Below are 15,279 nucleotides of genomic sequence, written 5' to 3'. Positions count from 1 at the left end.
CTTGGTTCTTGTCTCAGGGCCCGGTGCTGGAGCTCCTTGTCTCCACATAATGCTGGCGACGGACGCATCTCTCACCGGTTGGGGAGCGATCACGAGTGGCCGCTCACCCCATGGTCCGTGGAGCGGCCGCCATCTCATGTGGCACATTAACTGCCTGGGGATGATGGCCGTGTTTCTAGCTTTGAAACACTTTCTCCCGGACCTAAGAGTTCGCCATGTGTTGGTGCGCACCAACAACACAGAGGTGGTCTCTTACGTCAACCACCGGGGAGGTCTGCGTTAGCGCCCCCCTTTACAGGCGGGTACCTGACACCAGATCCTTGTGTGGTCCCAGGGGAAACTCCTCCTGTTGGGAGCAGTTTATATCCCTGGGCATCTCAATATGGGAGCAGACATCCTGTCGAGGCAGGGGCCGAGGCCCGGGGAATGGAGACTTCACCCTGAGATGGTGAAGCGGATATGGAGAGTGTTTGGCCGGGCTCAGGTGGATCTGTTTGCGACTCAGGAGATATCGCACTGTCCCCTCTGGCTCTCTCTGTCTCATCCAGCTCCTCTCGGACTGGATGCCATGTACAGACCTGGCAGAGGCTTCGTCTGTATGCCTTTCCCCCGATTGCTCTGCTCCCAGGAGCTCTGGAGAGAGTGCGCCAGGACGGGGTCCTTCTGTTGTTAGTAGCTCCGTTCTGGCAGGGCCGAGTATGGTTCTCGGACCCGATTTCCCTCCTCGACGGCGTTCCACGGGAGATCCCCGTCAGGAGGCACCTTCTCTCACAGGCGGGCTTCCACCCCTGCCTGGAGTTGTGGAGGCTGTGGGTGTGACCTCTGGGGGGGCACAACTCGTAGCTTCCAGTCTCTAAACCGAGGTTGTTGAGACCATTCTCCAATCCAGAGCTCCCTCAATGAGGAAACTGTACGCCCTGAGTGGAAATTTTTCACTTCTTGGTGCGGAGACCACCAGCTTGACCCAGTTAACTGCCCAGTTGGTACAGTGCTGGAGTTCCTGCAGGTCTGATTCTCCTCAGGGTTGACCCTCTCCACCTTGAAGGTCTACGTGGCGGCCTTTGCGGCCTATCACGACCCTCACAGTGGTCAGTCTATGGGCAGGCACCCCCTAGTTACATGTTTCCTCCGTGGTGCGCTGAGGCTGATGCCTCCGGTACGATCTCGTGTCCCTCCATGGGACCTGGCTGTGGTGCTGGAGGCTTTCTGTAAACTTCCTTCTCTCGAGAGAGTTGGGGATCTACAGGCCCTCTCAGTGGCCCTCTCTTTTAGACTTTGCGCCCGGTCTGGCCAAAGCGTTTCTATCGTGTGAGCACTGGACACATACGTCCTCAGAGCTGCCCGGTGGGTCGTGGATGCCATCTGTCTGTCCTATGAGTCCTCTGATCTCCCCTCGCCCTCGGGAGTCAAGGCTCACTCCACTAGAAGTGTGGCGGCCTCCAAGGCCTTTCTGGCAGGTCTCCCTATGCAGGACATCTGCAACGCTGCGGGTTGGTCCGTGCCCCTGACTTTCTTCGGGTTCTATGGCCTCAACATGCGAGCCACTTTGTGCTCTTTTGTTCTCTTGCCCTAGCTGTGCTCTTCCACACTAGGCAGGGATTTGTAAGTCTGGTGGCGTGGGCATACTCATTCCCATAGCGTTTCGACGCAGCTCGAGTTCCTGAAGGGGAATGTCTCCAGGTTACGTATGTAACCATGGTTCCCCCGAGGGAACGAGACGCTGCGTCTCACTGCCATACTTCCGGCATCCCTGCAAGCGCTCGCTTCATTCTCGAAGCTGCCGCTGTATCCACCGCACATGCTTATAAGCTTCCTGTTCGCTACGTCACCCCACCCGTGACGTCTCGCCCATCCATTGGACTGATTACACATGTGATTCAGAGCGTGGTCACGCTGAAGGGGTTCCCATAGCGTTTCAACTCAATGTCTCGTTCCCTCGGGGAACCATGGTTACATACGTAACCATGTTTTTTCTGACCACCACTGGCATACATGTTTTTTCTGACTACCACTGGCATACATGTTTTTTCTGACTACCACTGGCATCCTCTGAGCTGAGCAAGTTTCATCTTCATGAATTGTTCCATACATCAGAGCGTACAAATAACTTGGCACATCAGAAAGTAAAACAGAATGTAAACTGAATAAAAAGTACTAAATAAAGTGTAAAGTACTAAATAAAGCAAATCGCAAAATCAAAGTGAGAGGTTACAGAGTCTTATGTGAGGAAAACCCCACCATGACAATGTCACACTCTTTTCTCTCGTCTGGTGCTCTTAAATCTCTTTCCTGTTCTTCGCCTCGTTCTTCTTCCTGATCCCTGTCTTCCTCCTCTCCTTCCTCTGCCTGTCTTTGGGCCTTTGCAGATTTTCAGGTGGCGTGTCAGATGGTATTTCATGAGGAAGCCCTTGTTGCATTTTTCACAGATGAAGTCTCTTTTCCCGTCATGGGAGTTGAGGTGCTTCTTTAAGTGATCGGTTTTGAGGAACTGTTTGTCGCACTTCGGGCAGGTGATCTGACGGTCGCTGCAGAAAAACAAACAGACACCGAGGTTAACATGATGTACGTCTTTTGATGAAGAGAATGAATGAGGTAAAAATGTCACGCTGATGCTAGTTTAACAGCGCTAGCTAGGCTTCTGATGTCAGAAACTCACTGAGGAACAGTGTTAGCAGCAGTCACATGATTATACTGATAGGATTTCTCTCGTACAGTGTACACGATCAAGATCCGTCACGTGACTAAGTGTAAACATGAACGTACAGCATCACAGTACAGCATTATTATTATTTTTTTTTTTATATCAGAGATGTTGTGAGCAATGTTCACCTACTACTTAAGGCTCATTGCTGCTCTACTACACTGCACTTTTTAAAATAAATTAGTACATAAATGTAAAAAAATAAATAAATAAATAAAAATACGCCGTTTTTGCTTAGTCTTCTTTACTGTAGTTACAGCATCTGACCAGCAGATGTCGCCAAATTCTTATCTCAGGCAATTACAGTAATATGCATAAGTATTCACCCCCCTTGAACTTTTCTCCATTTTGTAGTGTTACTACCTGGAACGGAAACTTACTTCATTGGGATTATATACCGATAATACCATTAAAACCACTGACAGGTGAAGTGAATAAGATTGATTATCTCCTTACAATGGCACCTGTCAAGGGGTGGGATATATTAGGCAGCAAGTGAACAGTCAGTTCTTGAAGTTGATGTGTTGTAAGCAGGAAAAATGGGCAAGCGTAAGGATCTGAGCAACTTTGACAAGAGCCAAATTGTGATGGCTAGACGACTGGGTCAGAGCACCTCCTTGTGGAGTGTTTTCGGTATGCAGTGGTTAGTGAGTACCAAAAGTGGTCCAAGGAAAGACAACCGGTGAACCGGTGACAGGGTCATGGGCATGTTGACTTGGCTTCTAAACTCCTCAGTTCACAATCCGATCGAGCATCTGTGGGATGTGCTGGACAAACAAGTCTGATCCATGGAAGACCCACCTTGCAACTTGCAGGACTTAAAGGATCTGCTGCTAAAGTCTTGGTGCCAGATACCACAGCATACCTTCAGAGGTCTTGTGGAGTCCATCCCTCGTCGGGTTAGAGCTGTTTTGGCGGCACAAGGGGAACCTACACAATATTTGGCAGTTAGTTTTAAAGTTCTGGCTGATCAGTATATGTCATGAATCTACACAAATATACCGTAGTCACCGAACTCATCGAAACTGGACAGTTGAAGCCTGGAAAAAGACCAGGTGATTTTTTTTTTCTAATTTTCAACTGTCCAGTTTGCATGAGCCTGTGCCCAAGATCGCCTCAGATTCTTATTCTTGGCTGATAGGAGTGGAACCTGATGTGGTCTTCTGTTGTTGTATCTCATCCACCTCAAGGTTTGATCCGTTGTGCATTCTTAGATGCTTTTCTTCTCACCATGGTTGTGAAGAGTGATTATTTGAGTTACTATTTCTTTCCTGGCAGCTCAAACCAATCTGGCAATTTTCCTCTGACCTGTCTAATCAACAAGGCGTTTCCACCCACAGAACTGTCGCTCACTCAATGTTTTTTGTTTTCCGCACCATTCTGTGTAAACTCTAGAGACTGCCGTGTGTGAAATTCCCAAGAGAAGCAGTTTCCGAAATACTCAAACCAGCCCTTCTGTAACCCTCAAAATGATGCTACCACCACCATGCTTCACAACATGGATGGTGTTTTTTACTCAGGGTGATGGGGAGTGTTGGGTTTCTACCAAATGAAGAGTATATGTTGATCAGTTTTGTTTTATTAAATGTCTAGTATTAATTGATTTTTTTTTTTGGAATCTCTTCCTTTCACATTATTAATATGCAACAACAAATTGTTTCATAAAATGTTCATTAAACTGGTTTATGTAATTAAAATATATAAGCACTTATATACAAGCACTGCATATGCATACCTCTTAATTCAAATGAAGTGTTTCTTTCAGAATTGTGTCTATAATCTGCTGTTTTGATTTTGGATTAAGGCATGAAACAACTGCGCAACACTTTGGTGGTTTTTTTTTTATTATTTATTTCAGAACAAACACCAGAACCATGATTGAAGCTTCAACTTTATTTTGGATGTTTCATAAATCCAAAAGCCTAAAAAGTAGCCAGGTAGAATGAAATCAGATTAAATCTGAAACATCATCATTTTGAGAACAATAAGGAGTCAATAATAAAAATAATTTCAGACATGAGTACGACTGACAACTTTCCAATCTGTTCCTCCAAAAACAGACTTCACATACATCATTCTCAGAAATGTGCATTAAGATTACTCTTAACATACAAGTGCTTGGTTAAAAATAAAGTGAAATGTAGAACGATGCTTCAGGTTATTTTGTCTGGGGCAGTGCCATCAATTAATTACACTTCCTTTATGTTTCATTTGATTTGATCTATATCAAAAATCACGTATCCTTTCATTTCTACTGAATTTCTTTCGCACAGATCAGAAGTAAACTTTGAATAATTATGGGACCTAAAGAGGGAAAAAATGATGGAGGATTTAAAAGTAAGTGCTTTCAGGTGGGTTGCAGCATTCATGGTGAAATATCAAGTGTTCTCCATTAAGGCAAATAGCAACAATAATAACAAAAACTTTGCACAATCTGACAATGCTGATGTAAACTTGAAACAAAATAATATAAAGTGTGGATATGTTGTTACAGGCCACTAATATGCCAAAAGAGGATACTGGATATACAGTATATTAGTCTAGATTGTATGATGTCTTCTTATTTTCAATCTTTGAGATTCAAAGCAACAAAAGCACTAAAGGTTAAGGTTAATGCTGTTTTAGCCCAGTTTAAAAGATTAGAGAACTTTTACGTTGAAGATAAGTGAGCATTTAACAATCACACTGCGTCGTCTTATCACCACGGTGAAGATGTGTATTGAAGTTAATCACAGCTTTAGTATTTGAGAAAGAAAAGTGTACATCGACCCCGCGGTTTTCGTGCCGTTCTTCACTTTCAGTACTCAGCATTAAACGGATAATCTCTGTGCTTCAGACTCCTGGGGAAAAAAAAGGGAAAGAGGGAAAGTTATCCATCTGTAATTCTCATGTGATATGTACAGAGACTACATGGATATTGTTTATAATATAAAGCACTCACCACTCAATGGGACAAACTCTGTAGTTCCTGTTGTAGCTTAAAATGGTCTTCATTTCATCGTCGCTCAGTTCAAAGTCAAACACCTGGCATCGTAAATAAAATGAATTTCAAACACGATAAGTCAGAACGTTTTCCAGCATCAAGGAGTTTCAGGCTTTTCCATCAAAGCTTACCTGGAAGTTCTCCTTGATGCGGGACGGAGTAACAGACTTCGGGATCACAATGATGTTCCTCTGGATGCTGAAGCGGAGCAGGACCTGGAGATACAGAACAGCTGTTTTCTTGCCCAGACACTTATTAATCTCAACACCTACTCAGACTGCATTAGTTTTACATGGGGATGTTGAGAAATATAATTATTAGCAGAGTATTTCTGGAATTTTAGTTCCACCTAAATCTGTCATGGCAGTATTATTTTTCCCTACAGGTTGTGCTTGCGTGCGTGTGTCTGGAAAGATTACACCATATTACTTTCTATAAAAATGAGCAGTAGAAGTAACCACAAGTAATATACAGTATATCCCATATACAGTATAGTATAATCCTGGGGAAAAAAAAAAAATGGGCCAAGCCCAAATGGCAAAATATGAAGCTTTTAATGGTTGTAATAAATCATTGGTCATGAAATGAGCAAGAATGAAGCAAATGCACTCCTGAGAGCTCCTGTGCCTCCATTTGTTGTTTGTTTGGGGAAAAGCTAGAAACAGGGAAATTCGCTTCTACAGTCTTCTTGTATGCAAAAGTAAAAATCATTATAATGATTAAAATGTTTGACTTAAATTCAAAATAATACATGTCTGGGTGTATAAAATTTTCCATAAAGCAAACAATAAGCTTTTTTTTTCTTTAAGTCATTGTTTACCTATCTGCCACACCTGATGCAGCACATCAAGGTCCTGATAAACTCATAAACAAGCCAGGATTGATAGAGCGGCTGCATCAGGTGTGGCAGATAGGAGCCAAGACATGTTAGTGTGAATTTTACATCAAACATTTTAATCATTATAGTGATTTTACCTTTGCATACAAGAAGACTATAGAAGCGAATTTCCCTGTTTCTAGCTTTTCCCCAAACAAACAGCAAATGGAGGCACAGGAGCTCTCAGGAGTGCATTCGTTTCATTCTTGCTCATTTCCTGACAAGTGATTTGTTGTTAAGACCATTAAAAGCTTAATTTTTGCCATTTGGGCTTGGCCCATTTTTTTTTCCCCCAGGATTATACTATACTGTATATGGGATATACTGTATATTACTTGTGGTTACATACGTGGAGTTTATAGAGTCATGAGCATGAGGGCATCATGAAGACACGCCCATCCCTGTGATTTATACCGAGTTGTTATATTTCAGTGAAGAGGGGAGCACGGGAGAAAAAATTGAACCATGTGACACAATGAGCTTTTTGGAGCTCTTTCAAATCCACTTTAGATGAATTTGTTCATTTTATTTCTTCAGGCCTCCTACCTGAGCGGTGGTCTTCTTGTGCTTCTCAGCAATGGCCTTGATCTTTGGTTCCGCCAACAATGATGGGTCATCTGGTTTAGCCCTGATGATAAAAAAAATAAGCAGTATACCTTCATTCAAAACACACCGAGTTCACTTCACTACTTATTTACACATCACACAGAGATGTGTAGTCCTGCAAACAGAAGGGATGCTGAAGTCTTGCTGTTGCCATATTATATTTTTCGCAAGCACTTTTTCTGCAGTTATTTGAGAAAGATCATAAGAATTGGTCAGACGAACAGACCTACAGTTCCTGTGATGAGCTGTCGTGTAAAATCTCTCACCATGGTCTATCAGGGGAACCCAGAGGGCTGTATGCGGTCACTGTAATCCCCTTCGACTGACAGAAGGCGATCAGTTTGTCCTGCGTCAGGTAAGGGTGGCACTCGATCTGCAGAAAATAAACGTGACCATATGAGATGAGAGAAATGAAGACTCATGCGTTACGTTGCATCTGACTGCATGTGATACAGAACCTGAAAAGAAATGTTTTTGCTCATTTTCCAGGTTTATTCAATAATAGATACCAACAAGCCCAATAATTCTGTCCTTAAAGTGCAAAACAAATATTAAACTGCAAACATTTTGTAACGTAAGCCTGTTTAGCATTAGTAGCATTAATGCAAATTGTAATTAATGCAAATTAGCATTAATGCAAATTGTAAGGCATTTGACTCAACATGAGAATGCATCTTTTTTTTTTTAAACGAGTAGTTAAAAAATAATTATTAATTATTGTTAATTAATAATAATTAATTAATTAAATCCTCATGGGAAAATAGTGTCACAGAAGAACAGTGCTGAATGTAACGTGCCAAAAGTGCTTGAGTAAGATTAAAAGGTAGAAGTGATACACGAGATTAAAAAGCACATCAGTCTAATAGCTAAGAAAAGTGTGTGTGTGTGTGTGTATTTTAGGACCACAAAAAAAAAAACAAAACAAAAAAAAAAAAAACATGACACATGAACACACAGCTCATCTGTCCTGAAATCTTTCCTTTGTTGAAAAATTGAATAGAATCGTATCTGTGCTGAATTGAATTGTATCGGCTCAGCAGTGAATCGAATCGTTAATGGATCAGCAGTGGATTGAATCGTTAACAGATCAGTCGTGAACTGAGAGTTTTATTTTTTGCATAGTAAATTTAGCATGGACAAACATCCAAAAAGCATTTAAAAAGCTTCAGATGATACTTTTACAACAATTGTAATCTCTGCTGGACTTTACCTGGTTGTTGGCAGGTTTATATTTGAGGCCTGGTTTATTCAGAATGGCTTCAATCTGCTCTCGGTTGAAGTTGGAGATGCCGATGGCCTTCACCAGCCCTGCGTCCACCAACTCTTCCATTCCCTACAACGACAAGATCAGTGTGTGATGTGACTCTGCCTCAGGAAGCATTTTTTTATGAAACTGTAATCGACTTCTCACCTCCCAGGTCTCCAGGAAATTGGTGTCATCACTGATGGCAAAACCTTCACTGTCCAACGGGAGCGCTTCTGGTCCAGGCTGAAAGACGGAAACACAGTCCTTAAACACAAGTCCTAGAGAAATATCCGTCATGGAGTCTGAAGTGTTTTATTCCTCTTATACCACAGCAGTCTGCCCACAATTACAATTTTTAATGTATTAAAAAAATGACACATCGTACTGTTTATACACTTATAATACAGCATAAAGTATTTATTGCTTTTAAATGAATCATCTGAACTTCTTTAAGTTAAATAACCTTTAAGCTTACACACTTCATGTTGGACAAATCCAGGGTTACATCACATCATCAACGATCTAATCCAGTCAGTAATCAGAATAATGAGAATAATGAGAATAATGAGGCGCAGATCAGCCAGATAAGAGATATGTAATTGTGTTAGGATTGGGCCAATCTCTCAGGGATTAGAGATTAGTCTTTTAGGGACTGATTTCCCCCAGGACTCACTCACTCAAAGAACATGTATGAGACACACCATATACTGCTACTACTACTGTTATCAGTGCTGCTACTATTACTACTACCACACTGCTATTATTACTACTACTGTTATTATTATTACTATTAATACTGTTACTGCTACAACTATTACTACTACTGCACTGCTATTATTACTACTACTGGTATTATTATTACTATTAATACTGTTACTGCTACAACTATTACTACTACTGCACTGCTATTATTACTACTACTGGTATTATTATTACTATTAATACTGTTACTGCTACAACTATTACTACTACTGCACTGCTATTATTACTACTACTGGTATTATTATTACTATTAATACTCTTACTGCTACAACTATTACTACTACTGCACTGCTATTATTACTACTACTGGTATTATTATTACTATTAATACTGTTACTGCTACAACTATTACTACTACTGCACTGCTATTATTACTACTACTGGTATTATTATTACTATTAATACTGTTACTGCTACAACTATTACTACGACTGCACTGCTATTATTACTACTACTGGTATTATTATTACTATTAATACTGTTGCTGCTGCTGCTACTACTAATACTACCACCATCATTACTACCACCATCATTAGTACTATTACTACTCCCAATACTGCTACTACTAATACTACTACCATCATTAGTACTATTACTACTCCCAATACTGCTACTACTACTACTTCCATCATTACTACTAATACTGCTGCTACCACTACTACTAAAGCTGTTACTACTACCACCACCATTACTACTAATACTGCTGCTACTATTTTCCTAATACTGCTCCTGCTCCCATTACTCTTACTGCTACTATTACGACTGCTGCTGAGGCTGAAATAAAACTGCATAACTTTAACCTAGATTTAATAGATAAGTATAAGTATTTAAAGCCACCTTTAAGCCCATTGGCGCATGGACCAGATACAGATCCAGGTAATCCAGCTGCAGGTCACTTAAAGTCTTCTGACACGCCCCTTTTACGGCTGACTTCTGGTGAAAGGTGCACCAAAGCTGCGAAGAAAAGAACGTTTAAGTCTTTTCCTGCCACGCTCTCTGGAGGCCATCTTTAACCTGTGTTCACTCAAGCTAATTTGTCATAACGTTTTGTAATATAAGTGGCATTTTCAGGTAGAGAGGTCGTGAGGCATCGCTACCTTGCTGACGACAAACAGCTCCTCCCTCTTCACCACGCCCTCTTTAATCATGGTCTGGATGCCCTCTCCGACCTCCTTCTCGTTTTTGTAGGCAAACGCTCCATCGATGTGTCTGTAGCCTGCAGCGATGGCGGCTTTCACAGCTTCAGTCACTTCACCTGGCTTAGACTGGAGCAGAGAACAAGGGGTTGATAAACATTAACTCATATAATATCACATATAATCAGCTCACTCTGACTGTATAATAAGATACTGTATAACCGAGACTTATTAAACACATGCTAATCAGAAAAAAATGAAAGGGCTGTAATTTTATATATATATTTTATATAAACTTAATAAAAATATACTTCTTTTTGACCATATAAAATGCCCTTAAGTCTGTGACTGATTTATTATAGAATTAAAAAAAAAAAAAAATATTTAAGATGAGTTAAGGACTGTGGTATAAAGATATACACGCAATAAACATATATTTATTTTGGACCATATAAGATACACAACGATGAGTCGAGTCTTCACAAGGCCTAAAAAGTAAAAATTTACCAACAAAGAGAGAAATCTCACAAATTAACAATATATATCTCTTTAATTTTAAGTTTTATGTGTGTCATATCATTGAATATAACAAGCAATTATTTATTTTATATAAAAAAAATTCTGTTAAACATTTCATTTTAATTTTTTTTCTCTAAGCTACAATTCCCTGCTTTACATATTGATTAGTAAAATTGTATCTTAATTAATTTAGCTTAACACTTTATCTTATATTAACTATATAATTATTATATGATTATTTTATTATTAAATTTATTTTTTATTTTTATAACTTGTAATAGAGAAATGTGCTATTTTCTCTATTATGTGCTTCGTTCTTCTTTTATGTGGTTGTATATTTGCATTTTTTATTTTAATGATGCATCTTTTTTTATTTAGCTTTTCTTTAATTATATACTGCATATCATTATTATTATTATTATTATTAGTAGTAGTAGTATAAATATTTGCCCTTTATTCTACACTAAAGCAGGCCTACATAAGAGCACACCTATAATTATTTTAAGTACAAGATTTATTCATTTTAAAAAGTTTTTTTTTTAAATATAAAAGTTTACAGGTTACAGTGATATAATGTTTTTCCCCACTTTGACCCTAATCTAGATGTTTCTGTATTTATACTCAAAAGAATGCAGTGCATTTGAACAGAATTAGACATTTAAAACATGTTTAAAGGATGCAGGTGAAAGTTCCTCGCAGTGAAATGCAGAAAACTGGACATTTTTTGGATTGGATGTTGACTCTTACCTTCCATGTACCGAGACCCACAAGAGGCATTTCTGCTCCGGTGTAGAGTTTCACTGAAGTTGCCATTTTCGACGTGATGAGTCTTTCTCCTCGGATTAGATCAGGAAATATAATAAGTGTAGCTGGTTAAAGTGAACTAGTTAGTAGTGGTGCAGGAGGAGGAAGTGTCAGCTGAGTCTAATCTACTAGACTAGCAGACTAAGTGCATGAACAGCTGTAAATATCCACAGAGCTGTGAACTGAACCTCCATCAGGCACAACACCGCCACCTTGTGGACGGGAGTGTGAACGTCCGGCTCTTTTCACTGAGTCAGATCATTTGATTCGGCTCACCAATAGGAGTCGACTCCTTCAGCTCCCAAACGGCTCAATGCCATTCTTTTCTAAACAAGATGAACTTTGCTATATTTTCACCATGTGAATGCTCTCCTTTGCCGAACTATGGCTGAAATTGTTTAGTGAAATCTTTCCCTACCTTTTATGGAAATTCCAGATCTTTTCACTGAGTAAGATCATTTGACTCGGCTCACCAATAGGAGTCGGCTCCTTCAGCTCCCAAACGGCTCACTGCCATTCTTGGATGAACTTGAATCAACAGGATGAACTTTGCGATATTTTCACCATGTGATCGCTCCTCTTTGCCCACCTATGGCTGAAATTGTTTTCTTAAATCTTACTTTGCCTTCTATGTGTGCTCTAGTTCTTTGGAGTGAGTCAGATCATTTGACTCGGCTCACCAATAAGAGTCGACTCCTGAAATCCTAAACAGCTTTGTAAACCGGACAAAGTTTAGTATTTTGAACATTAATTGTTCTTTTGGTCTAACTATGACTGAAATTCTTTAGTGAAATCTTTCTCTACATTTATATAAAAATTCCACTTTTTAGGTGAGTCAGATCATTTGACTCGGCTCACCAATAAGAGTCGACTCTTTCAACTCATTGCCATTTAAAGAAAAAAAAGAAGAACTTCAATAATTGACAGACACAGAAGCATCCAATAATAATCAGCATTAATTAAAAGCCTAATTTAAATACTTTTGTTGTGTTTACGCAATGTAACAGAATGGAAATGTAGAACAAACTCAATCTGCATTGTAGCTAACAAGATTTATAGAAATTAATTTATTTGTAAATGACCTCATTTCATAATGTACGGTGGCTTCACTCAATGAAATTATACAAATAAATAACAACTAAGGCAAAGTGTAAAAAAGGAACTGATTTCACTAAACATTAAAATGGCAGTGTTTCAGATACAGCGTGTTTTTTCTGACCACCACTGGCATCCTCTGAGCTGAGCAAGTTTCATCTTCATGAATTGTTCCATACATCAGAGCGTACAAATAACTTGGCACATCAGAAAGTAAAACAGAATGTAAACTGAATAAAAAATACCAAATAAAGCAAATCGCAAAATCACAGTGAGAGGTTACAGAGGCTTATCTGAGGAAAACCCCACCATGACAATGTCACACTCTTTTCTCTCGTCTGGTGCTAAAATCTCTTTCCTGTTCTTCGTCTGGTTCTTCTTCCTGATCCCTGTCTTCCTCCTCTCCTTCCTCTGCCTGTCTTTGGGCCTTTGCAGATTTTCAGGTGGCATGTCAGATGGTCAGATGCTTCTTTAAGTGATCGGTTTTGAGGAACTGTTTGTCGCACTTCGGGCAGGTGATCTGACGGTCGCTGCAGAAAAACAAACGGACACCGAGGTTAACATGATGTACGTCTTTTGATGAAGAGAATGAATGAGGTAAAAATGTCACGCTGATGCTAGTTTAACAGCGCTAGCTAGGCTTCTGATGTCAGAAACTCACTGAGGAACAGTGTTTGCAGCAGTCACATGATTATACTGATAGGATTTCTCTCGTACAGTGTACACGATCAAGATCCGTCACGTGACTAAGTGTAAACATGAACGTACAGCATCACAGTACAGCATTATTATTATTTTTTTTTTTATATCAGAGATGTTGTGAGCAATGTTCACCTACTACTTAAGGCTCATTGCTGCTCTACTACACTGCACGTTTTAAAATAAATTAGTACATAAATGTAAAACAATAATAATAATAATAAAAATACGCCGTTTTTGCTTAGTTTTCTTTCCTGTAGTTACAGCATCTGACCAGCAGATGTCGCCAAATTCTTATCTCAGGCAATTACAGTAATATGCATAAGTATTCACCCCCCTTGAACTTTTCTCCATTTTGTAGTGTTACTACCTGGAACGGAAACTTACTTCACTGTGATTATATACCGATAATACCATTAAAACCACTGACAGATGAAGTGAATAAGATTGATTATCTCCTTACAATGGCACCTGTCAAGGGGTGGGATATATTAGGCAGCAAGTGAACAGTCAGTTCTTGAAGTTGATGTGTTGTAAGCAGGAAAAATGGGCAAGCGTAAGGATCTGAGCAACTTTGACAAGAGCCAAGTTGTGATGGCTAGACGACTGGGTCAGAGCACCTCCTTGTGGAGTGTTGCCAGGATGCAGTGGTTAGTGAGTACCAAAAGTGGTCCAAGGAAAGACAACTGGTGAACCGGTGACAGGGTCATGGGCGTGTTGACTTGGCTTCTAAACTCCTCAGTTCACAATCCAATCAAGCATCTGTGGGATGCGCTGGACAAACAAGTCTGATCCATGGAAGACCCACCTTGCAACTTGCAGGACTTAAAGGAACTGCTGCTAAAGTCTTGGTGCCAGATACCACAGCATACCTTCAGAGGTCTTGTGGAGTCCATCCCTCGTCGGGTTAGAGCTGTTTTGGCGGCACAAGGGGAACCTACACAATATTTGGCAGTTAGTTTTAAGTTATGGCTGATCAGTGTATGTCATGAATCTACACAAATATACCGTAGTCACCGAACTCATCGAAACTGGACAGTTGAAGCCTGGAAAAAGACCAGGTGATTTTTTTTTCTAATCTTCAACTGTCCAGTTTGCATGAGCCTGTGCCCAAGATCGCCTCAGATTCTTGTTCTTGGCTGATAGGAGTGGAACCTGATGTGGTCTTCTGTTGTTGTATCTCATCCACCTCAAGGTTTGATCCATTGTGCATTCTTAGATGCTTTTCTTCTCACCATGGTTGTGAAGAGTGATTATTTGAGTTACTATTTCCTTCCTGGCAGCTCAAACCAATCTGGCAATTTTCCTCTGACCTGTCTAATCAACAAGGTGTTTCCACCCACAGAACTGTCGCTCACTCAATGTTTTTTGTTTTCCGCACCATTCTGTGTAAACTCTAGAGACTGCCGTGTGTGAAATTGCCAAGAGAAGCAGTTTCCGAAATACTCAAACCAGCCCTTCTGTAACCCTCAAAATGATGCTACCACCACCATGCTTCACAACATGGATGGTGTTTTTTACTCAGGGTGATGGGGAGTGTTGGGTTTCTACCAAATGAAGAGTATATGTTGATCAGTTTTGTTTTATTAAATGTCTAGTATTAATTGATTTTTTTTTTTCATTTTTAGATTTTTTTTTTGGAATCTTTTCCTTTCATATTATTAATATGCAACAACAAATTGTTTCATAAAATGTTCATTAAACTGGTTTATGTAATTAAAATATATAAGCACTTATATACAAGCACTGCATATGCATACCTCTTAATTCAAATGAAGTGTTTCTTTCAGAATTGTGTCTATAATCTGCTGTTTTGATTTTGCATTAAGGCATGAAACAACTGCGCAACAC

General features: G+C 40.0%; 1 protein-coding gene and 1 long non-coding RNA gene across 2 annotated transcripts; both read right to left on the bottom strand.

Annotated features, from left to right (window-relative positions):
• Nucleotides 1-4,574: 4,574 nt before the first annotated feature.
• On the bottom strand, nucleotides 4,575-11,843 carry LOC117599598 (aldo-keto reductase family 1 member B1). The gene is made up of 10 exons (XM_034313402.2): nucleotides 11,578-11,843; nucleotides 10,273-10,440; nucleotides 10,013-10,129; nucleotides 8,579-8,656; nucleotides 8,378-8,500; nucleotides 7,434-7,540; nucleotides 7,108-7,189; nucleotides 5,816-5,899; nucleotides 5,643-5,725; nucleotides 4,575-5,541 (listed from the first exon to the last, which is right to left on the bottom strand). Exons 1-10 carry the CDS (start codon nucleotides 11,641-11,643, stop codon nucleotides 5,499-5,501), a joined length of 951 nt encoding a protein of 316 aa, XP_034169293.2. The 5' UTR covers nucleotides 11,644-11,843; the 3' UTR covers nucleotides 4,575-5,498.
• An 838-nt stretch (nucleotides 11,844-12,681) lies between these two features.
• Nucleotides 12,682-13,467, bottom strand: LOC117599543 (uncharacterized). The gene is made up of 2 exons (XR_004579954.2): nucleotides 13,391-13,467; nucleotides 12,682-13,259 (listed from the first exon to the last, which is right to left on the bottom strand). It is a non-coding gene; the product is annotated as an uncharacterized LOC117599543 (long non-coding RNA).
• Between the last annotated feature and the right edge of the window lie 1,812 nt (nucleotides 13,468-15,279).

This window comes from Pangasianodon hypophthalmus, chromosome 18, assembly GCF_027358585.1.
Source record: "Pangasianodon hypophthalmus isolate fPanHyp1 chromosome 18, fPanHyp1.pri, whole genome shotgun sequence".
Lineage (NCBI taxonomy): Eukaryota > Metazoa > Chordata > Actinopteri > Siluriformes > Pangasiidae > Pangasianodon > Pangasianodon hypophthalmus.
This window is presented reverse-complemented; position numbering and strand designations above follow the sequence as displayed.

Excerpts from the sequence above, each read along its gene's own strand:
- LOC117599598 (XM_034313402.2), bottom strand. The coding sequence starts at position 11,643 with ATGGCAACTTCAGTGAAACTCTACACCGGAGCAGAAATGCCTCTTGTG. Across the intron at positions 7,541-8,377 it reads ATAAACCTGCCAACAACCAG|ATCGAGTGCCACCCTTACCT; the intron begins GTAAAGTCCAGC and ends TATTTTCTGCAG. Across the intron at positions 7,190-7,433 it reads GGTTCCCCTGATAGACCATG|GGCTAAACCAGATGACCCAT; the intron begins GTGAGAGATTTT and ends TTTTATCATCAG.